General features: G+C 35.4%; 2 protein-coding genes across 11 annotated transcripts in view; both read left to right on the forward strand.

The window, feature by feature from the left end:
* Positions 1-3,851: 3,851 nt before the first annotated feature.
* LOC137027024 (tumor necrosis factor receptor superfamily member 14-like) lies at positions 3,852-19,169 on the forward strand. 6 transcript variants are annotated; one of them, XR_010895975.1, is made up of 10 exons: positions 3,854-3,992; positions 4,273-4,362; positions 6,252-6,377; positions 6,482-6,637; positions 6,745-6,823; positions 17,018-17,076; positions 17,171-17,296; positions 17,393-17,552; positions 17,660-17,747; positions 17,843-19,169. XR_010895975.1 is itself a non-coding variant. In XM_067394758.1 (10 exons), exons 1-10 carry the CDS (start codon positions 3,944-3,946, stop codon positions 17,922-17,924), a joined length of 1,011 nt encoding a protein of 336 aa, XP_067250859.1. In that variant the 5' UTR covers positions 3,855-3,943; the 3' UTR covers positions 17,925-19,169. The 6 variants fall into 6 exon arrangements, 5 of the variants coding, with proteins under 5 accessions (XP_067250864.1, XP_067250860.1, XP_067250859.1 ...); XM_067394758.1 differs by having other exon boundaries at positions 3,855-3,992; positions 17,393-17,548; XM_067394760.1 differs by having other exon boundaries at positions 3,947-4,166; positions 17,393-17,548.
* Positions 19,170-26,824: 7,655 nt separating this feature from the next.
* LOC137027027 (tumor necrosis factor receptor superfamily member 14-like) overlaps positions 26,825-27,214 on the forward strand; it is a 31,457-nt gene continuing 31,067 nt past the window's right edge. For all 5 annotated transcript variants that reach the window (XR_010895979.1, XR_010895976.1, XR_010895977.1 and 2 more), the window contains exon 1: positions 26,825-26,949. The gene's annotated coding sequence lies outside the window, so the exon portion shown is untranslated. The remainder of the gene's footprint in view (positions 26,950-27,214) is intronic.

Consider the following 27,214-nt stretch of genomic DNA (forward strand, 5'->3'; position numbering starts at 1 on the left):
AGGGTGGGCCTCAACCTCTGGTTATGGTGAGATTATTCTAACTAAGTGTCTGTGGGTAAACCAATGTGTGATTATGTAAAGTTACCACTAGAGAAAGCTAAATTGGTCAGCTTGATTTTATGGTAATGGTCATGGCCCATAGTTAAAAGTAATCTTACCTTAATTTGGTGTGTTCAGATCGATGGGGACTAAATAAACGTATTCTAGAATGAGCAAAGTGGGCACGGCCTCTAGAATATTAGTCATCGCCTCTGTCTAATGACCAAGACTGACGAGATTGTGTGTATGAGATCGTATGCCCGGCCGGTGCGAGACTCAAAGCGTTATAGGAATCCGAATTAACGATTACAATAAGAGTAAAGAGTTAAATAGAATAACCAAATGTGTAGATAAATTATTGTATAAATTGTCAATTATCAATTAGTATTCTAACCTAAATTCGGGGTCATAATAAAATGGAGTCAGATAAACTTTTAATTGGAATTAAACTACTTTGCCACACTGAAAAGACCGAATGCGCAAGAAACCTTCCCCGTCCTGTGGGAAACTGACGTTGGGCCTATTGGGCGGGCCTTACACCAGCAAGCTGACCAAGGATCAGGACTGCAATCCTGTTAAAGGGGTGGTTGATTATGATTTCACTTTTATTACTTTAGTTAGTGTGTAATGTTGCTGTTAGAGCATAAACTACATCTGCAAAGTTAGGATGCTCAAAGTTTAAAGCAAAAGGAGATTTAATTAATTTTTAATTAATTATTTTTTTAAGGACTACAGCGAATGGCTGGTAGGGACTACAATGAGCTTCTTCCTGGTTAGTGACATTACTAACCCTAAAATTTACATAAACCCTGCCCCTGAGAACACGCAACAAAGGGGTGAGGCCATGTTATTGCAATAAAGTAACACAAATGCAATAATATGTCATAAAAGCAAGATGACAACACAAGTTATATCCGTAATTAAACTAAACTATATCTGTTCTATCTTCATGCAGCATATATTCTCTGGCTCTGTAGGCATCTTACAACAGTTCCAACTTGAGCAATTTATAGATTATCACGACAGAGTATGCTAATCAATGACTTTAAGAACTCCACATCAGCTACATAAATTAATCAACTAACCATTCAGAAACATCCTGCTGCATCACATTGTTTCAGCTCAAAATACCCCATACATTTTTGTTTTGGTGACTGCTGTTGTTGGGATCAAAATATATTGCAAATTAAAACAGAAAATACAACCCCCTGGCAGAGGTAAGATTCGTATATTTTTTTGAACTATACACTGCTGCGGGGGAAAAAAAGAGAAAAGGAACAAGCTAAAAATGGCAAAATATTTAGTGGTCTCTCTCTGGTCATGAAATTAGCAAGAATTGCACAAATACTGTAGATAAAGCAACTTAGGACGGAATGGCCTTCCTCAACTTGCAGACAGCTTTTTACAGAAAGAAGAGTTAGTGTTGTTCCACTCAATGTTGATGGTTTCAAACAGTTCATGAGTAGTTGAAAATTGTGAGACCAAATATTCACTATACGGTTCAAATCTGGACTCCAATTAGGCCAAAACATGAGCCTGATGGACTTGTTCTCAAACCACTTATTGGTTGTCATTGCAAATGGGGCAGAAACATTGTCTTGTTGAAAAATAACATCTGATCATTCATCTTTAGGTAACACCTTTTCATTTGAGGGAAGCAAGCCATTCTGCAATATTCTCCTGTACTCCGAAGAATTAAATGACTCTTCACAGTGAAGCAGCTCACCAATACCAGCAGTCTCCCCACACAGTGAAACCAATTCCTCCATGATTGACTGTGGTCGAGATGCATTTATTATTATATTTTTTAAAAGACACCACTCTAAAGCATCACCATGCAACTTGTGTTTCATTGTGATTCACACACACACACACACACACACACACACACATATATATATATATATATATATATATATATATATATATATATATATATATATATATATATATATATATATATATATTTAACAAAACTACAATTCAGTGCATTAAAGGCTCATATCCTGAATCAAACATGATCTTAAATGACTCTTTAAAATATGAGTGTTATATGAGTATAATATTCTGATGCTAAGTTTCAAATGTGGATACTGAGTATTTTAATAAAATTATCTTCACTTTACTTTTAAGAGACATCACCAGACTCTATGACTTCTTTTATAACCAGAAATAGTAAGTAAGAGCCATTGAAGGATCATTGGGAGCTGCATAATACAGTAACGTTACTCAAATGGAATTCATTGTGTTCAGGGTTGCCAACTCTCACGCATCTGGCGTGACACTCACGCTTTCAGCATCAATCTCGCGCTCTCACGCACACGCAAGAAATGTCACGCCAAAATCCATTCTTCTCCCCTCTCAATCCGTTACTTCCTGTTGATGACTAACTTAGACCACAGCGTATTAATGACAGGAGAGGAGTTTAAGGCCCACAGCTGTTACATCTCCCTACAACGTTCTCGCTGCAGTATTCTCTGATCGTTGATTGGCTGAAAACCTTGCACATGATACGTCAGTTGCGTGTGAGAAGTGAGAGAGAGCCCCGGCCGCGCGCGCGCACTCAATATACAGAGCGGCCAAAGCGTCAAGCACAGAACGTCTTCAGCACTCCCGGATCGTGCACACTCCGCCGCTGGCCAGGCTGCTTCTGCTTTACACACTATGGCCGTTATTTTCTCGGGGAAGGAGTTTTCTCATAGCTTCGCAACGCAATACTCGTTCCCTTATCTCTCAGGGAACCGAGGTTACGTAAGTAACCGAGTAACGTTACGTTATATACGTTTTGTTATATATAACAACCGATATGACAACTTTAGCACATTTATCAGCTATACATTCATTGTGTTTTCCATTAATGACCCTCTGCTGCCGCCACCGTTTCATAATGAACTGAAAATTTAAAACATACTACGTTTGCCAACGAACTAAAATCGAAACTGTGATATGGCTTTGTGCCTTTATAAAACAGCAAAAGACAGTGATTAAGTATATACAGTCTGTCTGTGCTGCGTGTTTTAAAGAGAAGAGCGCGCATTTGTGCACGCGATCAGCTGGTGATCTGGTGATCAAAATAAAGGCGCAAGGATATCTTTTAAAAAGAAATGAGTACAAAAGTATTGTAAAAAAAAAAAAAATGTTTGAACCCTTTTTAATGTCCAGGTACAAGTCAATGCTGTTTCTTTGTTCAATTTGCACACTGTACATGGGTTGAAGCTCTTAATTTTGAGTTTCCAGAGTGCACCAGATTGATGCATTTAACCTTAAAATGTACAAAATGTTCTTCCGGGGGGGCATACCCCCGGACACCCCCCCTAGCGGAGGTACATCCAACAAAGTTTTACAAATTACAGTGTCAAATAATGTACATTTTCATACGACAACAAAAGCTCCTTTCATGTCATTAAAGCTATTAATAGAAAAATGAAATGTCTTTGGACAAATATAAATTTGGAATAAGCCCCTAATGTTTACAGTGTCTGGCTCCGCCCCTGTCAGGTAACAAAACTGACAAAAAATAAAATAAATTATTTCACCCCAATGATACTAAGTAAACATGGACTGACATTGATTTTTAAAATTAGGGTTACCAAAAATTTTCTCCGCGCAAACTGATTTTTTTTTACAAAGTCTCACTCCAGCCAAAGTCCCAAAGTTGGCAACCCTGTGTGTTGTTCTTCATTTCAGTGATATTAATGACTCCGAAACTTCTACAACTTTGCTCTAAAGAGTAGAAAAATCTCCAAATAAGTTATCTAGGGTGCGTCTCAATCAGCTCCCTGGTTCAGTAGTCAGGGCACTGATCAGGGAATCAGCCACATTAATTTACATGATATACTGATTCACGACCTAGGGAGCTATGGAGCTGATTGAGACGCAGGGGTCGTCATAAGGAAAAGACAAAATGGTGGAAGGAGTGAATATGAAAGTGACGAGTCTCTTTTACATATCTGGTAAGGCGATGACCGAAACTCGGTTGTCAGAAAATCAACTGATCATAATGGAAACTCGTTATTAACAACAATAACGACAAAAATCTGTTAACTTACCTGATCACGATCGGATATAGGCTACGAATAATGGACATTGTAAAACAAGACAGCGGTGACCTGGCATAGGTTTAACAAGTATTTTCTTTGATTATTCTTTAATAAACGTTTTAAAAATATATAGGGCCTATTCTATAAAGAGTTGGATGGTTCAGCAGTGTGTAAACTTATTTTGTCTTCGCAGGTTTTTGTTCTTTTCTCGCACTTGGAAATACTTGTAGTTTAAGTGAATATAAAACTGCGGATGGAGAATGTTGCCCAATGTGTAGTATAGGTAAGTTAACAGACCATTACTTCTAAATATAAGTGTTAGTAATACAAAGCACAATCGTACAGTGAGAAACACTACAGAGCAAGTTTTTTCTATTTGTTTTGTGATCTTGCATTATGCAAAATATTGCCAAATAAACGATTAAACTCCACATGCATACTAAATTCTTTCTCCCAACACAAGTATGATGCACTCATAACCAGAATAATAGAAAATACATATCTAACATTTTTACAGAAATATCTGTGTGCAAGTCACACTTTCCTTATGTCCCCTGCTATTGTGTGATGGTACTATCCCTTAACGTATAAAGCTCATCTCCACCGATACCATCTGCACAACTGTAGATATATATATATATATAAAGCAAAAATGTCATCACATAGGCCCTTTGATAAGGAGAGTCACTTTGGGTACAGACTACTCAGGAGGAGAGACCCATACATCTATTTATTTTTTATCTATTATCTATTTATTTTAGAATTCTGCTTTAAATTGTGTTCTAAATGGCAAAACTCATGTTCTGAGAAAATATTTTAATGTGAATAATGATCAATGATGTGCACTTAAAAGCAGATAGCTTAGCAACATAATGACACACAATGAAGGAATCCCTCGGTGATCGTCCGACTAGTAGCTACTGTACACAGTGGCCTACTGTACAACCTCTGCTGAACACAGGTGTGCTGCTGGTGTCGTGTACAGACAGACAGTAGCCTATAGATAACCCATTTCCCAATATTATGAAAAATGCCATTGTATTTGAAGGATAGATTTGGAAGGAAATGGTAAGATATGCATGTTTTATTTTTAACTCAGTGACGCACTGAGTCATACAATAATTTACAGTGCAAAAATAAGGCCGCCTATCTGTTTCAATTAAAAACATATAAACATCCTAAAATATAGGCTATGTTTACCTTATAGGCAAAATTGCATAAATTTGATTTGTATGAAACAATTGAAAATACTTTTTGGCCAGTGGAAAAGAATGAGAATAACTCTTCACTGAAGTTATACAAGTTTGAAAAAGGATAGTGAATGATTTTCAGCAAAGTAATGTGATGGCATTTATAGTCATATTTTGTCTTGTACTGTTAAACATGGTGTATATGAATATGCATGGAAATGATATGCAGATGATGTAATGCATAGTAAAACTAGGCATTGAAAGCTCCATTTATGGTTATTTCAGGGATGAGACAGGGCAGAGATTCATGTACACACAATCTTTAGCTGACTGGGTTTTATAAAGGGTATTTTGCACAGGTTCTGGCGTACTCATGGTTTTATAAATCTGAAAACTTTTGTGTGTATGGAAAATCTGGCTTTTATGTGTGCACACACTTTTAGGATTAAATCTACATAAAGTTTTATACTTGAGGCCCCAGGAGATCCTTGAATTGTTCCTTAGTCATCTGTAAGAAAAAATTATGAGGACATTGAAGACCTTGATGAAGAAGTTTATTGCACCAAAGCAGTGACAAAGTACATGTAGCACTTGTAGGCGTTGGAATGAACCCAAACCATCTAAATCTCAAGTCTTTTATCCTGTTTACAGTTTACCACTCTTCATGTAAATGTAGTTTCTCATGTTTTACCAGCTGTGGTCTGTATGTTAATGAAGTTATGACACACCCCATTGTCTGAGATGGTTCCCACTGTCCCACACCCATTACCATTCTACAATTGATCACCATTTGTTCAGGGTGTGATCATCCCAAATGGTGCAGAAACAACATAACTGTTGACTTTTTTTGTTCTATATGATAACTAAGCCATTTTGGCGATGAACTCATTCTAAAATATACTTTGCAGTGGAATCTGGGTCGAGGCAGACTACAATTTCTTAAACATCTTATTCTTGTTTGTTATTTATTTGTTGTTTGTAGGGACAATGGTACTCTATGACTGCACTGGCGATTTCAGTACCACATGCAAACCCTGCATTCCAGGAACATTCATGAGTGAACCCAGTAGCCTTCATAAATGCTTCCCATGCAAACACTGTAATGAAAGTAAGTTTATATTTTTTTGTTTCTTTTACCTTGAAGAAAAAGAAAGAAAGTCATTTTGGCATTATTGCTCATATAAAAAAGTGTTGCTAATTATGCTATTTTAGGTCAAGGTCTTTACATTCTGAATAAATGCACTACAATAAGAGACACCATCTGTGATGTACTTGATGGATATCACTGCACTGAGTACTCAAACTCACAGTGCAGTCGTGCTGTAAAACACAGTGTTTGTGCACCAGGACAAGAAACAAAAACACTAGGTATTGTTTCTCAATGCCTAAAATAATTTACATTTCCCCCTTTCTAAATATTCCTACATTTTAAGGTTCATAAATGATTCTTTTTTTCACTCTGTGTCTGATTACAGGGACAAAGACATCAGATACAGAATGTGGGAACTGCACTTTTGGGTTTTCTTCTTCTGGGCTGAATTGCAAGAAAACAGAGTAGGTTATTTTGTTATGTCCTGTTTGAATTTCTGTTATTTATTCAGTATTTTTCCTAAGTTGTAAAGCTAGAAATGAGATTCAAATAGAAGATGTCAAATTTGTACAGTAGGGATGGTTCGATACCACAATTTTGCCTTTTGTACGGTACCACAATCTAATACCGGTATATCAGTATTAAATCGATACCATACAGGGTCTAAATTATGGTGCGGCTATTGCGCATAATTTTACTCATTCTAGCAGGTTTCGTATTTACAAAGCGGGAAATTACAGCAAATTTTTATTAGTAAATTAATCAACACAGATTATCACATCAAATCAGTAATTGGTTACCACTTATAGCACACTTGAACCCATAGTATATTACAAGTGTTAACTAAATACATTTTTAAATATAGAGATAGCCATATTTAGTTCATATTTCATGGTGTTTTAAAGTAGCACAATTGAGTACACTAATATGTTCTTAAGATTATCTTAAGAAGTACTAAAATAGAATCTTTAGTATATTAAGTACAAAATTAGTGCATGAAAATAGAGCACTTTAAGGTCATATGCGCCCTGCAATACAACACTCTCGTGCCCGTTTCGGACAACTGATGGAAATCACTTGCACACGTAAACCTTGCCAATTTGAACATCCAAGTGATTTTATCATTCAGTAGTAATGTACTTGGGAGCTCTTTGAGAGATGATTTCTTTGCGTTAAACCAACAAATGATGCACACACAAGCCGCCTGTATAGAGCTTGCGCATTCCAAATTTAGTAGTTTTACCTTAAACAGTCAAATACACACAGAATTGTCAAAATGTCCATCTTACTTAGTGAGTATTTACATAAACACAGTAGGTTATGTCTACGTGAATTTATATAGTTTAATAATATGCGTCATCGCACATAAAATACATGCTGTTCTCTGTAACTAAATAACGTTTGTAAGTTTAAATTAATCAGAAGGAATTACCTATTTAATGTATTAACATTGACTATCCAGTGTTATTTTACATTTGATTACTTTATTTAAATTCTTTAACTAGCATCTTTGTACCTGAATACTACTGTAAGAACTACCTAAAATTAAGTGCAAATATTATGAGCATTGGTTAAACGCACGCTGGAGCTTTCATTTTATCTAAATGATATGATCGTATGTACGTGCATTGATATAAATGTCTAAATTAGATTGTTTGAATGACACACTGACCTGTCGATCTTGTCTTGTAAGTCAGGATGAGCAAGTGACAGATGCTTGGCAAGGTTTGATGGTTCATCATTTTTATAAGCAAAGCAATTACAAATTATATGTATACTGCTGTCATTATTAATTAGCTTTGGGTGTGTTGAGGGAGATTCAACTGCTTTATCCATTTATCACTTAAAAATGTTGAATAAAAAATAACCCAACAAGTAACCCAACTATGGGTTAACATAGCACCTTCCTAACTGTGGGTTATTTTTAACCCAATGGTTGGGTTAACTATTTACTTTTATTCATGAGATTATTTTAATGAATAAAATACACTGTTTTCAAATACAGACTGTTTATTCAAGTAGAAAAACAGTAAATCTGTTTTAAAAACAGGTTTTAAGTTTCAAATGACAAATGTACTCAATATTGGTGAGCCTAATATTTAATATAAATATGCACAAATATTCAAAGTACACATTAAATCCAAAACAAATGTACACATACAATATACATAAATTAAAATACATGTTAAATTTAAAACACAAATATCCACATACGGTACAAATATTTATAACAAATGTGCACATATGGTATACAAAAAAAGTGCACATACGGTATACAAATTCAAAACAAATGTGCAGTATTCCAATTCATATCAAATGTGCACATACAGTATTCCATTCCAATCCAAAAAAATGTGCACATATGGTATACAAAAAAGAAAAAAAAGTGCACATACGGTATACAATTTCTAAACAAATGTGCACATACGGCGTACAAATTCAAAACAAATGTGCACATACGGTTTACCGATTAAAAACCTACACAGGTGCATATATAATACACATTTAAAACACAGATGTGCACATACAGTACAGAAATATACAATCTAAACATTTGTGCACATACGGTATACAAATTAAAATCACAAATGTGCACATTCAGTATACCAATTCAAAAACTACACAAATGTGTACACCAAGGACATAATACTTCAAGAAATAAACATATCCTTAATAAAAGGCTACAGTGTACACCATATGCATTGTGTTATAAACACATTAGATGTGTGTTTTGGCTATTGGATCTACTGATGATCAGTAACATTGAATACAAAGTTTTTTAGGAGGCGGCAATGTGTAGAAGGAACTCCTCCTGGAATATTATAGACTGCATGCTGCAAGAACTCCAGAATGGGAGCAGAGGGCGTTGGGTAGTTTATGTCATAGATGTACAACATTTTGAAGCATACATCCCATGCTTGAAGTAAGGTCTCCTTTTCAACTGCCTTTCCATTGAAAATGATGAAAACTTGGGAGACTGTCTCCAAGCACCAAGACACGTGGATCCTGGCTTGTCTCATTGTGGAGGTAGTGCACCATATTAGTATACTAACCTTAAACGAATAAATAAACTTTAGTTGGCATATATGACAAACATTCCAGGGATTCAATACATGTTTACAAATAAATCACAGAAAAAAAACAAAAAAAACAGCAGTGTTACACTGTGTAAAAGTAAAACTGAAGCAGTGTTGTAGTGAATTAAAGTAGGTTAACTCTAAAAGTGATGAATGATCATTAGTCATGACACCTGTGGATAACAAGCAGAATCACAGAAGGAAAGAGTTTATGTACAGAGCAGTGTAATTTAATGGGCCTATATTATCCTTTTTTGGATTGTAATTTTACTTTAGGTTACAAAGTATAAGCCAAAGGTCTTTCTATCCAACTTGAACTGCCTGAAATGTATTATTTGTAGTCCTTCCATTACTACTATGGCTGTTTCTCAATATGCGTTCTTAAGTGATCTTGTGTCCTTGTGTTCTTGCTCTACGTCATCATCAACCATTGAAGTTCAATTCCAGTATGCAAGAACGCATGAAAGTACCCGGATGTGTTCTTGATATCAAGGATACATTGAATGCAGACAAAAAATATACACTAACAAGAAGCGACACTTAATAGAACGTTCCATTGAAACACCGGCGCCCAGCAGCGGCCCTGCGTTTCTGCCATTTTGGGGTGAAAGTGAGTCGGCAGCCCACTAGTTTCTATGGCAATATCAGCTGCTTTGCTACAAAAAACATACATTAAAGCTGAAATCCAACCTGAATGATGACAACACAGAATAAAACACTATCACTAGTGGTCACTTTGTGTTTAAATCTTCCACTTTTTTTTTTTTTTTTTTTTTTACAAAATCTTTGCTCTCTAGAAAATCAGTCAGTTTGGGTTAAAATTCTTTAAAAGGCTTATAAACACGGAATTATTACCAACATATGAAATGAAATTAAGGACATGAATATAACAGCTTGATTTTGCAGTGTTGTCTAATGTCCGTTAAAGCAAAAATGTCCAAAAGTGTGAATTATGCGATAACAGAAACAGCTATGCATCATGTATTATAAGATCATTATGTTTATAGCATGATCCATTAAAAGATACGATATAGCGTATTTCAATTCAGATCTAGATACTATTATTACTATTATTCCACTAGGTCTAAAATATATTGTTCGCTGCAAACATGATGATCTTAAATGTATTAATTATTAATTTACTATTAATAAATTTGTAAAGTTGCATAAAATGGAAATACTCAATAAAGTAGGCTAACTATGTTACCTCAGATGGATGAATGGTTGGATTCCACGACTGGTAAAATAAAACATATAAGACAATACAACATTTACTGTAGGAGCCATACAATTTTCTGGTGACTTGATTTAAAAAACTGTTCTATTGCGCTTCTGATTTGGCAGTGAAATTCGCCGATTTTGGGTCCGTAAGATGTGAAGGATTCTATCAAAGTCACTGGAAGGCAAGCCTGCAAGGTTTAGCCAAAAAAGCGTAACGGCTAATGCTAGCGCTCCACCCTCCGTGGTAGCAGGAATGAGACCGGAGGCTGTTTTTTTGAATGGAAGTCAATTGGTGAGAGGCTTCATTATGCTGATTAAACAGCTTTTGTGGGGAAATAGCCAATCATTTAATTAATGGACAGCCTGTTTGACAATCTTCAGAACAATACTTTCATTGGGAACTATATGTAGATTTTAGCTTGATAAAAATGTATTTTTTAAGAGAAGGCAGACTAGGGAATGTTGCGACTGACGTCACTGCCATTACACGATTGGATGAGAGGTGCCACATGTGATTAAGTTAGCCGTTACGCTTTCTCCAATGGTAAGAGATACAAACCCTCTTATCTCCCCATTATATACAATCTCTGATTCTATGGTCCAGTTAGTATTTTCACCCCATAATGGCGGCCGCGCTACCAGAGCGCCATCTAGTGGCTGTTACCCAAAGAGTATCAAACTTGAGAGAATCGAACCGTTAAAAAATCCCAGAAGACGCTGTGGGCGGGCGTATATATTATTATATACACATAATGAATACATCACTGATGAATTTGATATTTTTATATATTTTTTAAATGGCAAAAAAGGGGAAAAAAGTTAAATTATTAGTAATACGCGAGATGGCGTCATCACGTGAATAATTCTAACCAATGAGACTGCTGCAACTGCATCGTTAATGAGCTGTCATTCATCCAACTCCTCCCACTTTACGGTTCTGCCCTAAACCTACCCGTCTCTGCCGTCTCTGCCCCCTGGTTCTAGATCCAACTCCTCCCACTTTACATATACTTTAACCTACCTGGATCTCGAGTGTTCTGCAGTGATGGGCTACTGCCCAGTAGGCCTATTTCACACTTCTGGTTTTTGGCTTCCGGAAAGATCCACACTGGGTAAAAGTTTTTCCGGTTACAGTGATAGATAGCCTCGGTCAGAACCAGCTCCAGGAATCAAAGTCGTTTTACGAATTATATGTCATGAAAATGTTTGAACGTTCTTGGTGAATTATTTGTGAGACTACAGAGCTTTCATTAAGAGCTACATTTAATAAATAATTTGAAGTGATGCCGGTTAAACTGGTTATATTCTTCGTGTCTGTTTGGTGCGGCTGTGCATTATCGCGCTCCATGTGCTGTAAGACAGTGCCTGTGTCTCAACGTGCATACTATCCATCCTAAATATTCAGTGCTATTTAGGGTGGATAGTATGCACATTGGGATGTATAAGATTGTTTTTTGCGGCGTCTTAGGGAAATGATCAGCTGGCAGCTCCCTTATCACGTAAGCCTGATGCTCTGATTCATGAAACAGGACCGCTCGCACCCTTGGATATTTCTGGATATATATAAACACGTCGGTCATCTCTCACTCATATTTTCCTGTCGTCATCATCTTAAAGTGTGTATTATGCACAGTATTATTGTGCTGTTGCAACATTAATGCAAAAACTGATAGTTGTGTACAGTGTGGTGTTGGAAATTAATTATGTCTTAGGTTAATCATTTTAATCAATCAGGATTAGTTATAACATATGCTTGATTGTGGGATGTAATGCCATATGAGATTAATACATGCTATATTTTTTTTTAAAATGTATTAAAAATATTTTAACAATATTATGTATCTCACGACTTTATATCCCACATTCAAGTATATATTGGTAGTTAATTTTTTTTATGAACAAATTATATAAATGATGTTCGTCATACGTGATAAGATCGGGGAAATTGCTGAATGAGTAGCTGCATAGCATATACTGACAGCTGGTAAAATAAATCCACCTGCCGGTAAATTCAAGCAACTGTCTGAGTGGCCGTATAAGCTACAAAGAAGTAGAAAATAATTTCTTTATTATACAACAGCAACTTGGAAAACACACAAAACAGAAAAGGTAAGAAGTGATATTTGAGAAAAGAGCATATCAATCTAATAGCCGTAGACCCATAGCGGAAATAACTTTACCCCGTGTCACGTGATTTCCGATTCTTGTGAAAAACGCCTGTTCTGCTCCAAACAGGTAAGCTTTTTAAATTAGAAGCTTTTTTTAAATAGTGATTTCTGAGTTTTCTATGAAAATGGTAATGAATTTATTAACTAAAATTAAATTACACCAATTTTTTGTGTTTTAATCTGATTGTAACGTATGCTGCCGTTTAAAGGTGCCCTAGAACCAGATGTAATATAAGTCTAAGGTGTCCCCTGAAGTTTCAACTCAAAATACCCCATTGATTTTTTTTATTAATTTATTTAATTTTTAACTGCCTATTTTGAACCATATTTATATATGCACCGATTCAGTGTGCAGCCCCTTTAAATCTCGCGCTCCCCCGTCCCCAAGCTCTCGACTGCCTTAACCAGCATAAACAAAATTCACACAGCTAATATAACCATCAAAATGGATCTTTACAAAGTGTTCGTCAGTCATGCTGCATGCATACATTGATTCCTGTGAGTATTGTATTTATTTGGATGTTTACATTTGATTCTGAATGAGTTTGAGGCTGTGCTCTGTGGCTAACGGCTAATGCTACACTGTTAGAGATATATAAAGAATGAAGTTGTGTTTATGAATTATACAGACTGCAAGTATTTAATAATGAAAATAGTGATGGCTCTCTTGTCTCCGTTAATACAGTAATAAACAATGGTAACTTTAACCACATTTAACAGTACATTAGTCACATGCTAATGAAAAATTTAGAAAGACAATTTAAAAATATCACTAAAAATATCATGATATCATGGATCATGTCAGTTATTATTGCTCCATCTGCCATTTTTTGCTATTGTCCTTGCTTGCTTACCTAGTCTGATGATTCAGCTGTGCACAGATCCAGACGTTACTGGCTGCCCTTGTGTAATGCCTTGAACATGAGCTGGCATATGCAAATATTGGGGTCATACATATTAATGATCCCGACTGTTACGTAACATTCGGTGTTATGTTGAGATTCGCCTCGAGGTCTTTTAAACAAATGAGATTTATATAAGGAGGAAACAATGATTTTTGAGACTCACTGTATGTCATTTCCATGTACTGACCTCTTGTTATTCATCTATGCCGAGGTAAATAAAATTTTATATTCGATGGCACCTTTAAATGATAAACGGTTGACTTGCCCATTTTCTGGTAATCTATACTTTATATATACTTTAAAACTGCATGAATTCATTGCCTTGAATTGTTTTACATCCATTTTGGTGTTAATTTGATTTATTATTGTTTTCCTGTTGATATTTTAGCGAACTATGACCGAGCTGGGCATAATGGCCTGGCTGAGTCATGTCCATTTTATAGTTAAAATAGCGACGTAAACGAGGCCTACATTAAATCTTGTTACATATGATTTTATGACTGTTTTATAACACTGTGCGCTGACAGTTCAGACAGCAAACCATATTTATTTATACACATGTGCTTTGTATTTTTATATTGCTATCATGTTAACGTGACCTAAAAATAACAAATTGAACACGTTGTCTCATGCACAAGCTGGTGCGTGCACCGGGAGGGAGAGAGAATGACAAAGACTATAGGATAACATCTATCTAATCATTCCTATTCTACAGTACTTCCGGAACAAATGTGGCGCCAGTTTAGTTTTTTTCCTTAAGTAGAATAGGGAAGGCATAGGGCATACAGCGTAAGCATTTTGAAGAATGTGGAAAGCGGAAGTACGTGCAAGGCGATATTTTGCGTTTATAAAGCATATACAGTTGTATTTTATTTTTCGAAAATGACTGATCGTTTCGCTAGATAAGACCCTTATTCCTCGTCTGGTATCGTTTAAAGCCCTTTGAAGCTGCACTGAAACTGTAATTTTGACCTTCAGCCGTCTTGAGGCCATTGAGGTCCATTATAAGGAGAATAATCCTGGAATGTGTTCATCAAAAACCTTAATTTCTTTTCTGACTGACGAAAGAAAGACATGAACATCTTGGATGACATGGGGGTGAGTAAATTATCAGGAAAAGTTTATTTAAAAGTGGACTAATCCTTTAAATAATTTACACTGAAAAATTACAACTGCATTTAAAAATGTTATGAGATTGCTTTAAATATTTTGGAATATACAAATAAGAAATGTCAGAAAGAATGATACTTATAAACATGAAACTAAACTGCCAGTAGGTGGCGGCAGGTAACCGTTTTAATGAGTGAGTCATTGAGTCATTAATGCAAACAATGAAATGAAATCAGTGTCACATTTTCAATCGTGACGGTATTCAGCACTCTAGGTCGTGTGATGTTGCTTAACTGTATCATATGTTAAAAATATAAAAACTCCACATTTTGAATTTTTACTACAGTGTTTTAAGGGTTAGTTCACCCAAAAAGGAAAATTCTGTCATTAATTACTCACCCTCATGTCGTTCCACACACGTAAGACCTTCGTTCATCTTCGAAACACAAGATATTTTTGATAAAATCCAATGGCTCGTGAGGCCTGCAATGAGAGCAAGTTAACTTAGACTTTCAAATGCCCAGAAAGGTAACTGTTACTAAAAACATATTTAAAACAGTTCATGTGACTACAATGGTTCAACCTTAATGTTATGAAGCGACGAGAATACTTGAATACTTAACGGACACACGCACGCAGCGGCCATTGTAAGTCCACAAGACCGAAAGTGCATATGAAGCGTGCCATTTGGGACAGGGCCTTTGACTGCCGGGTAAAGTCCTCTGCGACTTCTCCGACAGCGAGTTCACGCACACCGCAGCTTTACAGAGCCATGTCTCCTGTCACTCACTCAGAGCAGCGACAGGCCTCGAGACTTTCGTTCGTTCCGGTTGAAGGGTTTTTGATATGATATAACAACTGATGTGACAACTTTAGCACATTTATCAGCTAAACATTCATTCAGTGTTCCCATTAATTACCATATGCCGCCATTGTTTAATAATGAACCGAAAATTTAAAACATACATAGCCTAAATGGTCTCTAACGTTGTATTTTGCCAACAAACTAAAATCTAAATCGTGTATGGGTTTGTGCTGCGTGTTTCGCGATCAGCTGGTGATCAAAATAAAAGCACTAGGGTTTATCTCTTACATGTGAAGAAATTAGTACAAAAGTATTGTAATTTCCCTATACTCTATTGTAAAGTAATTACTTATAAAATTCTCATTGCTTTTTTTATATAATTATAAAGGCTTAAATCATTTTATAATATAGGCCTAATAATTTTTTGGCATCCTAAAACACCAGTGTCAATGTAATGTAGACTTAGACTCTATCACGACTAAAAAGATGTTTGAGCCCTCTTTAGTGTGCAGATACAAGTCAATGCTGTTACTTTGTTCAATGTGCACACTGTACATGGGCTTAAGCTCTCATTTTTGAGCTCTAAAAATGCACCAGATTGATGCATTTAACCTTAAAATGTACAAAATTTTCTTCTGAGGGGGCATGCCCCCGGACCCCCCTAGATGAGGTACACCCAACAAAGTTTTGCAGATTCCTGTGGGAAATAATGTACATTTTATAAACTTTACTCCAGCATACTACTACAAAGTTCCTTTCATAACAGTAAAGCTATTAACAGAAAATTCAGAAATTGTCATTGGACAAAACAGATTTGGGCTAAGCCCCGAATGTATGGCTCAGCGCCTGCTTTGTGCACCAAAGCAACGCTGTCATTTTGTCATTTCAGATACAAATCAACTACCTGCTCAACTATTTCAAGTGGAGACATGCAATGTGTGAACTGATATTGAAAGAAATTTAATCTTGGTCTCCAGGAATCAGAATGTTCTACCAACAAACCTGAATACCAAAACAACTGATGAGGAAATCTAAAGTGCTTCATATTAATTACCTCAACCATCCACGTTGATGAACTGACCCTCAACTAGCATACACAGATGATTTCACTGTGGTTTGCTGCTTCTTCTTTCTGGACTCCCTGCTCTCAAGTTTAAACCTACAGAGCTTGACGGCATCACTCTGTCCGGAGACCAGTGTGTCTAATAATCCATTACTTTATCTAATGTGTTGAAGAAGAGTTTATGAAGTCTGGAGAAGAAACATTTGCCTCTGCTTTCAAATCAACCTCTCTTGCACCTTATGTAAACATGATCAATTTTGGGATTGTTTTATTAATTGTTACTACTTTGAATTTCAAACTGTGTTTCAGTGCATGTGCTTGGGCTGAGTATGAGATAAACGGAGAATGCTGCCCCATGTGTGCACCAGGTACAGTATATATTGTTTAGCAGCAGCTCAGTGTGACCCAGGGAACCTATGTTTTTCATTGTAATTCTTAATTTTTTTTTAAAAACATTTGTAGGAAACCATGTTCATTGGCATTGTACTGAAGATACAAGTACAACTTGTGTTCCATGTTCTGCATTAACTTACATTGATGAACCCAGTGGGTTAGATAAATGCTTTCCCTGCTCTGTTTGTGATGACCGTGAGTATGTACTTCAAAATAAAGACATGAAATACAGAAATGTGGGCTAGCATATTACAATTATGTATTTACGAAAATGTTTTATGTTTTTCACAGAACAAGGACTAAGAGTAAATAGAACCTGCACACACTCTACAGATACTGTCTGTGAGCCACTGGAGGGATTCTACTGCATTGAGCAAAATAAAGGCAGCTGTAGATTCGCTGTCAAACACTCTGAATGTGATCCTGGACAATATATCAGGCAAGCAGGTGGGTGAGTTGTAGTGGCCATTATTAGTTTTGTTAAACATGTTGACAGACAAGTAGTACTTGTAATTCTAGACTCTTATTAAAATAGTCATTGTCTTAATTTGCTTACAGGAACAGCATTTACTGATACTGATTGTGGTAACTGTGCAGAAGGCACTTACTCTAATGGCACTTTCACTACCTGTCAACCACATTCAAAGTAAGTGATTACCATAGATTGTTTACGTATTTAAAAGATTCCTTTATAAAAGACTACAAATTCTAATATTGCTCACTTTTTTTTTTAATTTACAGATGTGAGACTGAGGGACTTCAAGAAATAAAACCAGGATCAATGTCATCTGATACTGAATGTGGGCATTCAACAAGACGTTAAAGACCCCCTGTGGTGAAAATGTTAATGTTGTTTCTATGTCTATGTAGTGTTTTTAATATGCTTTAAGACAAACCATGTGCAAATTCATGTCAGCACCATTGCTGATTATTTTATGTTTGAAACTGCAGTAAACCAAAGACAGTCTAAAACCCACGGTTTGAAATCGTTGGTGTTTGTGACGTCACAGACTACCTTGTAACCAATCACAACAACGTGCCGGCAGGCTTTAGCATATCATTAACTATGACTGCTCTGAAGCAGGAAAGTCTCGAGAGAAGCCAGGTTATCCCGGTATATTTTCTGTTGATATGAAAAATTGTGTAGATTTATCAATATAGTGAGTCTGTTACAAAGTTATGATGAACCATTTGCCTTTTCCACATTCTGAGTTGTTCAAAGCGTTTGTACAGACACTGATTGTTAGAAGGCAGCTGTCTGATTGACGCTGAGATGAAGAACAGGAACATGGTTTGTGTAACATCAGCAACACATTATTAGCTGTTTGATAACATAGTCAAGCAAAAGGCTAATCATATTAATTCATATTAATTAATGACAGAACCATCGCAAGGGCTGTGCCAAGTGTGCGAGCGCATAGCGGCTCGCACCAAAGTAAAGTGACAGCTCACTTGAAATGAGGCAAGGGTGTAGAGTTACATCCAAGCTATTTTAAGGCATGAAGAAATTTTTTCACTTTAATTTTTTCTTTTTTTTAAGTATGTCATTTTGGTGATCAAAGATGAGTTTTATGGGATAAAATAATTGACTACAGGGAGACTTTAATGCTTTTTACAGTTTTTTTTTAAATTGCTTACACACAATTTCTGAACTATGGCTCCATTTCTCCACACTTTATTCAAAACTATTTTAACTCTTCTAAAATTGTGTTTTTGCATAGTAATTCTACACTCAAACCATCAAATGATTAGCCATAGACGCATCAAACAACACACAAATGTGAAAAATGTGAAACAGTACTATATTGTTTCTTTTGCTTGTTCAATGTGTTTCAGGAGTTTGTCATGGCACTCAAACATGTGCACAAATGCACTGTACAGTGTATACAGTATGCTTGTAAAACTGATGAATTTTCAGTTATTAAACTGAATTGAATCAACACTGAACTGACTTGAGCTGAATAATGACACTATTGGCTTGTTGGACTTTGAATTTGTTAGTTTTGTAAAGCTGCATTGAATTATACCGTATTGTATAAAGTGCTACAGAAATAGAGGTGACTTGGGTTTCAACAGGGACATATTTGTCCTTGAGGTCCTGAACCAATTTGTGTACCGAGTGTAAAATATATTTATTAAAAGTAAATGTGGATGAAATATTAAAATTCTAATAAAATACACACTTGTGCTAAAATATATACTGTTGGTATTAGCCAAAAGAAATCTGAATATCAAACCGCAAACTATCTCAAAATTATACAGTAGCACACAAAGGTGAAATATCTAGCCTTAAGAAACTATTTGACTAATGATAATTCTTGTAGCCCTCCAGGTGAAAAAATACTGTAGTCATTTATAGTAAATTATAGTGTGTTTGAACCATATAGCCTAGTAAAGTACTTGATTTAATTTTTTGTGGTAATTCGGCTAGTTGCTGAGGTAATATAACAACTATAGTAATATAAACAAATTACGTTACTCAATACTGTAGTTTTCTTTAAACTATAGGGTATATTATATTACAATACACACAGTTTACTGTAGTAAAAACTAAAGTAGCCTACTACAGCCTATGATGTCTAGCATTCATTACAAAGTGATGTAAATAGGCTACTATAATATAAACAGTACTACTATTTACTATTAATTACTATAGTATTTTTTCACCTGGGCCATGTCCAACCTCAAATGACGCCGATTGGTTAAGTTCAGACAAATGACGAAATGACTATGTAAAATAGACTACAGTAGCCATATTATGACAAAATTACAATCCGTGTCATTATAATTCGTAGTTTATGCAAAATAATGATAAAATTTAAATAAATAATTAAGCAATTCGAAAAAAACGGAGTTGCCTAATCTTAAAACTTGCATAAATCATATATTTCGCCTTCTCGCGCTATAAGCTACAGGTGTTGTATAATAGTTCATACTCTTCAAAATGTGAATGTAAAATCCCATATCTAGGCAGCCACTCGGAAGTCAAGCATGCAGCAATATTTTATTTATTTCTCATTATCTCGACATAAGTTTTTTCTCGTGATCTAAACATTAAAAAAGTAGTTGTGATCATGAGAAAACTAGAAAAAAATAAAATAAAAATTAATTGCCTTTCAGGCCTCCGTTTTTTTTAAAAAAACGTCTATCCCGGCTTCTGTACTTTTTTGGTCGGATCATTAAAAACACCTCTCCCAGTTAGAAAACACCCCAAAATTGTGAGACGCCCCTCTTTTGTTCTGCAGAGACCTACTTGCTTGGAACAATCTGGCAACACTTGTTTTCACAGTAAGAGGGGCATCTCCCAATTTTGGGGTGTTTTCTAACTGAGAGAGGTGTTTATAACAATCCAACCAAAAAAGTACGGAAGCCGGGAAATGCGTTTTTTTAAAGTACGAAAGGCCAAGTGAGCCCAAAAAACATGCTATGTAGCCCCTGGAATGCACATTTTAGCACGGGAACCTTGCCAAAAAGAAAAAGTTTTACCCCCAAGAACATGATTTTTATCGAGGGACATTTTGTGATGAAATTTACCACCCCGTCACATACCACCCCGTCACAAAAACGTGACGGGGTGGTATGTGACGGGGTGGTAAATTTCATCACAAAATGTCTGCAAATCTCCCATGTGGTCAAGTTTCTCACCTAGCATACATGTATTCAATCTGAAATATAATTATCTTTGTATTAATAATGTAAAAAAATGAATAAAAAACAGTTTTCCCTATCTATTTTGCATGACAGGGTGGTAAGGTTACGCTTGACGAGCCCTGCCTTACATGAAAACGCAACAAATAAACAATGTAAAAAAAAATTACATAGTTGCTTTCTTTTGTTCTTGGCTATAAGGCTCAAATGATGTCACTTAGGCTTTGTGATGTCATTTAAAGGAACAGTGCCCGGTTGCATAAAGCACCTTAAGTTTTTCCCTTAAGTATGACACTTAAGGCGTGATTTACCCTTAACTAAGGGAATGACTTAAGGGTGTTGCATATAATCTCTTAAACTGTTCTCTTAGGTAAGGGAAACCGTTAAGTGTTTAACGACAATATCCCAGGTTTTGCCGTTAAAAAATTCTACTGTTGCCATGGACACATTATTTGTTAAGTTTTCACAGAAAACAACATAATATGGATAAGGAAAACAAAAAAGAAAACCAAATATGAAAGAGACGAGAAACTCAAATTGATTGTTTACTCAAAATTGAGATTTCTGCCGTCATTCACTCACCCTGACACCCTCATGTCGTTCCAAACCCATAAGACTTTCATTCATCTTTGGATAACAAATAAAGATATTTTTAATATTCTCCCATCATTTATGTCCATTTATTGAAAGACATCCATATGATTACGGCTGTGTCGGAAGCTCAAATGTGCGCGCAAGAACCAATGAGGTTTGTTTTTGCGTGTGATGCACGCACGTTTGCGCTTCCGTTGACCATATAAGATATGTTATAAGATATGTTATATTTCATCAATGTTTATGTGAATAAACCGCTAAAGTACAATTTGTCTATCATATAAAGCGGCCGATCGTGGCACGTTATACGACTTGGATTGAACCTGCTCACTCTGTGTAACACTTAAGGTGAAGTTTTACGAACCTTACGATATACTTAGGGAAATGAAGGTTAAGGGGCTTTATGCAACACTTACGCATTACTTAAGTGAAAAATATATACTTAAGGGAAATTCTTAAGGGTTTATGACGTTTTGCCTAAAGAAACCCTTAAGTAACACTTAACGGTTATTTTCTGCAACACCCTTAAGTTTAAGGGAAACATAAGGGCGATCTTAAGGGAAAATTACACTTACGGTGCTTTATGCAACCGGGCACAGAGCATTATTTATAAATAAAACAAGTTAGTGTGAGGGGGTGGTAAGTCAAACTGAGGGACGTGCACAAATCATAAAATATTTACAAAAGAATTAAGGTTTATTGTGAATAAGTATATCTTGTGTAAACAGGGACACACATATAATCCTGAAAATAGTATATGTTTGAAAAAAAAAATAACTTATTTGGTGATACTTTAGATACAAGTGTCATGTTGGTTAACACGGACATGTGAAATTGGCTATATAATAATGAAAATTAATTAAAAATAGTATGCTAATCTTAAAAAAAAAAAAGCATTTTATCATAGGCGTTGTGGCGTTGTTATGACAACGGGCGGTGCACATATGCGCCGAACGTGTCTTTCGCATGGTCTTTCGCATGGTCTTTCCGCGCTCATGGGCAAAGGAGTTTCTCTGAAAGGCTCGCGCGAGACTGAACGGAACGCGGGAAATGAAATATACCCGGGCCTTAACAGCTCTAAATTGTAATGGACTGGAGCTCACGTTCACATCGGGAACACGAGAGCACCGCGATGCGACCGCAAAAGGCACTTTCACTTTCACGATCAAAGTGCACGCCACTGATAAGCATTGTAAATGCAGTATTACAGTACACATACCAATGAAACGCACAGATCTCCTGTGCGTCCTCCACTGGATGAGGCAATATCACTTTCGTTTCTATTTCAGATATCTCTTTTATAGATGCCATCAATGCTTTTGCCTTTCAAGATGTAATTACCGAAATCAAAACAGTCCATAAACTATAAATCCTCACGAAAACTTCAGTCAAGCCAGCTCGCGCGTCAACCTGAGAGATCAGCCTCCTAAAGTGTCAAATTTCTCGGTTTCTGAATGGACGGTTTGGCTTGATTGACAAACGCTAACGTTCGGGCCTGATTTATATACCATCGACCTGTCCTAAAACGTTAGCACGCTTTGATCGATGGTTTGGAGATCGTGTGTTTCTCCTTTCGAGAGTGCATTTCCTGTTCACATCCGCGACAAAACAGCTGATTATTTACGAACGGAAGCTCACAGAAACGTGAGAATGGTCTCATTTGAAAGAAAATATCCTAAACTAAAAGATTATATAGTGTGACTAAATGAAGCAGCTCTTATCAAAAGTGCGGGGGTCGACTTCTATCTTTTCAAAACTGCGGGGGTCCTGACCCCCCTGTCCCCCGTGCCAACGGCGCCCCTGCTACACATTAAAGAGGATTAAAACATAAACTGCGATGTGTGCTTAGTTCTATGTTATAATACCTTTCAAATAAGGCCCTTTTTTACATTTATAATTATTCACAAAGAATCTATTGAACATTTTCGTGACCGAATATCTATCGAATATCTAACATCCAACGTCAAACCAACTTTATATCGGTCTAAATTACTGACCTTGTGTAAACTTAAAAAAAAATAAAAAATTTGTTAACCTGAAATGATGACTCTGAAGACTTTAAACTTTATAGGCCTAATCATTTTATTGACCACAGACACTGTAGCCACGACCTAGCTAATGGCAAAACTTAAACAAATCAAGTGACTAACAGATACATCAATAGAATAGCGAATGTTAGCTAATAATAGTTATCGCTAGAAGTGAGTGGAAGATTGCTTGGAGCTTTTTACAAGGAGCTAGCCAGCATATTCACATAAAAGAAACGTTAAACAACTGTTAAACAACTTAAATAATACACTTACATTCATATACAATACATAGCCTATCTCTTATTGTTTTTCCGGAAATATCCCACTCGATTTGAGCAAATCCGTTAAAGAAGTTGAAAAACACGTATTCCCGTGTATGGGAGGCCGTTTCAGCATAAAAACGTTCCAGCGTTACTCGTCGTAATTATATTTTTACTAGTAACAATTAAATTAAAGAGCTCTATAATTTAATTTGAACTAGTAACAATTGAATTACAGAGCTCTCTAATTGAATTATAGAGCTCTGCAATTGTATTCTTACTAGTAACAACTGAATTGTAGAGCTCTATAATTCAGTTGTTGCTAGTAACAATTCCCATTAGAGAGCTCTACAATTCATTTATTACTAGTAAGAATTCAATTGCAGAGCTCTGTAATTCAATTGTTACTAGTAATAATCCAATTGCAGAGCTCTACAATTCCACTAGAGAGCTCTCTAATTCAATTGTTACTAGTAAAAACTGAATTATAGAGCTCTCTAATTGTAATTGTTACTAGTAAAAACTGAATTAGAGAGCTCTTTAATTCAATTCTTACTAGTAACAATTCTAATTACAGAGCTCTATAATTGTATTATTACTAGTAAAAACAACTATTCATGAGATGCAAAACAGATTGCAGATTTCCCGCCTACAAAGGTGCGTTTCAAAATAAAAGCCCTGTAGCGTGGTTCTGAAGTATCCTGAAATATTTTACAGACTTAGGTAACATATTAATCATGTTCACATTAAAGCAAAATTAAGATGATGCCTGAGATGAAAGCCTATATTTAGTCGTTATATTCATTCACCTTTGTATATTGGTAAAGCTAAGAGCCAAGAACACTCCATAACACTGGACATAATATAGGGTGAAATGCCCTATATTTAGTATTGTTATGCAATAACAGAATGATTATCGCGGATATCTAATACAAAATAAACACCTCTAGTTGATTATCAATTTGTGTTAATAATAGGCGATTTGGCGCTGGGATGTGTTGTTTTTGAAATTATGTTGTTGAGTGCTCGTTGTCACTGTTATCAGAGGCGCGTGCAACAGGGTTCACAGCGCTCGTGCACACGGATTAGCAGTTCAATCTATCGCTGTTGCGGAGACTCTCTATTCGATACGTTGAAATCACAAAAAACAAAATACATATAAACGAATCCCTGCTCTTGTTATACAATCACAGATGAAAATCTTTGGTTTTGATGAGAATTTTTTTTTTACACATGGTTGGATTAGAACCGGGAACCTCTTGCACCCTAAACGGAGAAACTGCCACTAGCCCATCAGGACATTCAATTACTAAATGCGGATCGTCGTATTTATTAACTAATGTACATACTCTCGAGACTAACGATATTGTATTATAGCAGATGTAGGAAAACTATAATATTTGAACACATTTATAATTTTAATATCATATTATTATTGTAATAATAATACAACATACACCCACCCATACACATTCTTGTCCCACCCACTTTGTAAAACAAAGTTACGCCACTGACCCCAGTTGAATATGCATAAGGCATGATTAGCATAATGATATGTCGCCGAATACAGAGCTCTGTAATGCAATTGTTACTAGTAACAATTACAATTAGAGAGCTCTCTAATTCAATTGTTACTAGTAACAATTGAATTAGAGAGCTCTGTAATTCAATTATAGAGCTCTGCAATTACACATATCTTTAATGTGTATTTTTACTAGTAATAAATCAATTAGAGAGCTCTGTAATTCAATTGTTACTAGTAAGAATTCAATTAGAGAGCTCTATAATTGTAATTGTTACTAGTAAGAATTCAATTAGAGAGCTCTATAATTGTAATTGTTACTAGTAAGAATTCAATTAGAGAGCTCTATAATTGTAATTGTATGGAAGGCCGTTTCAGCATAAAAACGTTCCAGCGTTACTCGTCGTAATTATATTTTTACTAGTAACAATTAAATTAAAGAGCTCTATAATTTAATTTGTACTAGTAACAATTACAATTACAGAGCTCTATAATTCAATTTTTACTAGTAACAATTATGATTATAGAGCTCTATAATTAAATTTTTACTAGTAACAATTATGATTATAGAGCTCTCTAATTCAATTGTTACTAGTAACAATTACAATTAGAGAGTTCTACAATTAATTTATTACTAGTCATATGTCTCCATTGACTTCCATTCATTTTTAATTACAGAGCTCTATAATTCAATTTTTACTAGTAACAACTATGATTGTAAAGCTCTCTAATTGAATTCTTACTAGTAACAATTACAATTATAGAGCTCTATAATTCAATTTTTACTAGTAACAATTATGATTATAGAGCTCTATAATTAAATTTTTACTAGTAACAATTATGATTATAGAGCTCTCTAATTCAATTGTTACTAGTAACAATTACAATTAGAGAGTTCTACAATTAATTTATTACTAGTCATATGTCTCCATTGACTTCCATTCATTTTTAATTATAGAGCTCTGTAATTCAATTGTTACTAGTAACAATTGGGATTATAGAGCTCTCTAATTGAATTGTTACTAGTAACAATTACAATTATAGAGCTCTCTAATTCAATTTTTACTAGTAACAATTACAATTATAGAGCTCTCTAATTCAATTCTTACTAGTAACAATTACAATTATAGAGCTCTCTAATTGAATTCTTACTAGTAACAATTACAATTATAGAGCTCTCTAATTGAATTCTTACTAGTAACAATTACAATTATAGAGCTCTCTAATTGAATTCTTACTAGTAAAAATTGAATTACAGAACTCTCTAATTGATTTATTACTAGTAAAAATACACATTAAAGATATGTGTAATTGCAGAGCTCTATAATTGAATTACAGAGCTCTCTAATTCAATTGTTACTAGTAACAATTGAATTAGAGAGCTCTCTAATTGTAATTGTTACTAGTAACAATTGAATTACAGAGCTCTCTAATCATAATTGTTACTAGTAACAATTGAATTAGAGAGCTCTGTAATTGAATTATAGAGCTCTATAATCAAATTGTTACTAGTAAGAATTCAATTATAGAGCTCTGTAATTGTAATTGTTACTAGTACAAATTAAATTATAGAGCTCTTTAATTTAATTGTTACTAGTAAAAATATAATTACGACGAGTAACGCTGGAACGTTTTTATGCTGAAATGGCCTTCCATACCCGTGTGACAACTCCCCAAAGTTGGGAACCGCCCATTTTTGTTCCGCAGTAAACCGAAAGTTAACTTTAGTTCAGGAAATCAGGATCAGGACTTTTTGTTCCATTCCCAGAATTCCACTCCAAATGACCTTCAACGGTGAGATATTTTGTTTTCAGTTAAGTCTAGTAACTTACGTAGTTTCTTTCAAAAGTCGTGACTGGTTTTGAATGCATGCCATTTACATTACATATTTTGTATGCAAATGTCATGACGCAGCTGTTCAAACATCGTTATGCTGCTTGTATGTCTTAAACATTGCCACAGGGTTTGAGATCTATATAAAAAGTGTGTGTGTGTGTGTGTGTGTGTGTGTGTGTGTGTGTGTGTGTCGGAGTATAATGTAGCTTAGTTTATGTAGATG

The sequence above is a fragment of the Chanodichthys erythropterus genome, chromosome 9 (genome assembly GCF_024489055.1).
Source record: "Chanodichthys erythropterus isolate Z2021 chromosome 9, ASM2448905v1, whole genome shotgun sequence".
Classification (NCBI taxonomy): Eukaryota; Metazoa; Chordata; class Actinopteri; order Cypriniformes; family Xenocyprididae; genus Chanodichthys; species Chanodichthys erythropterus.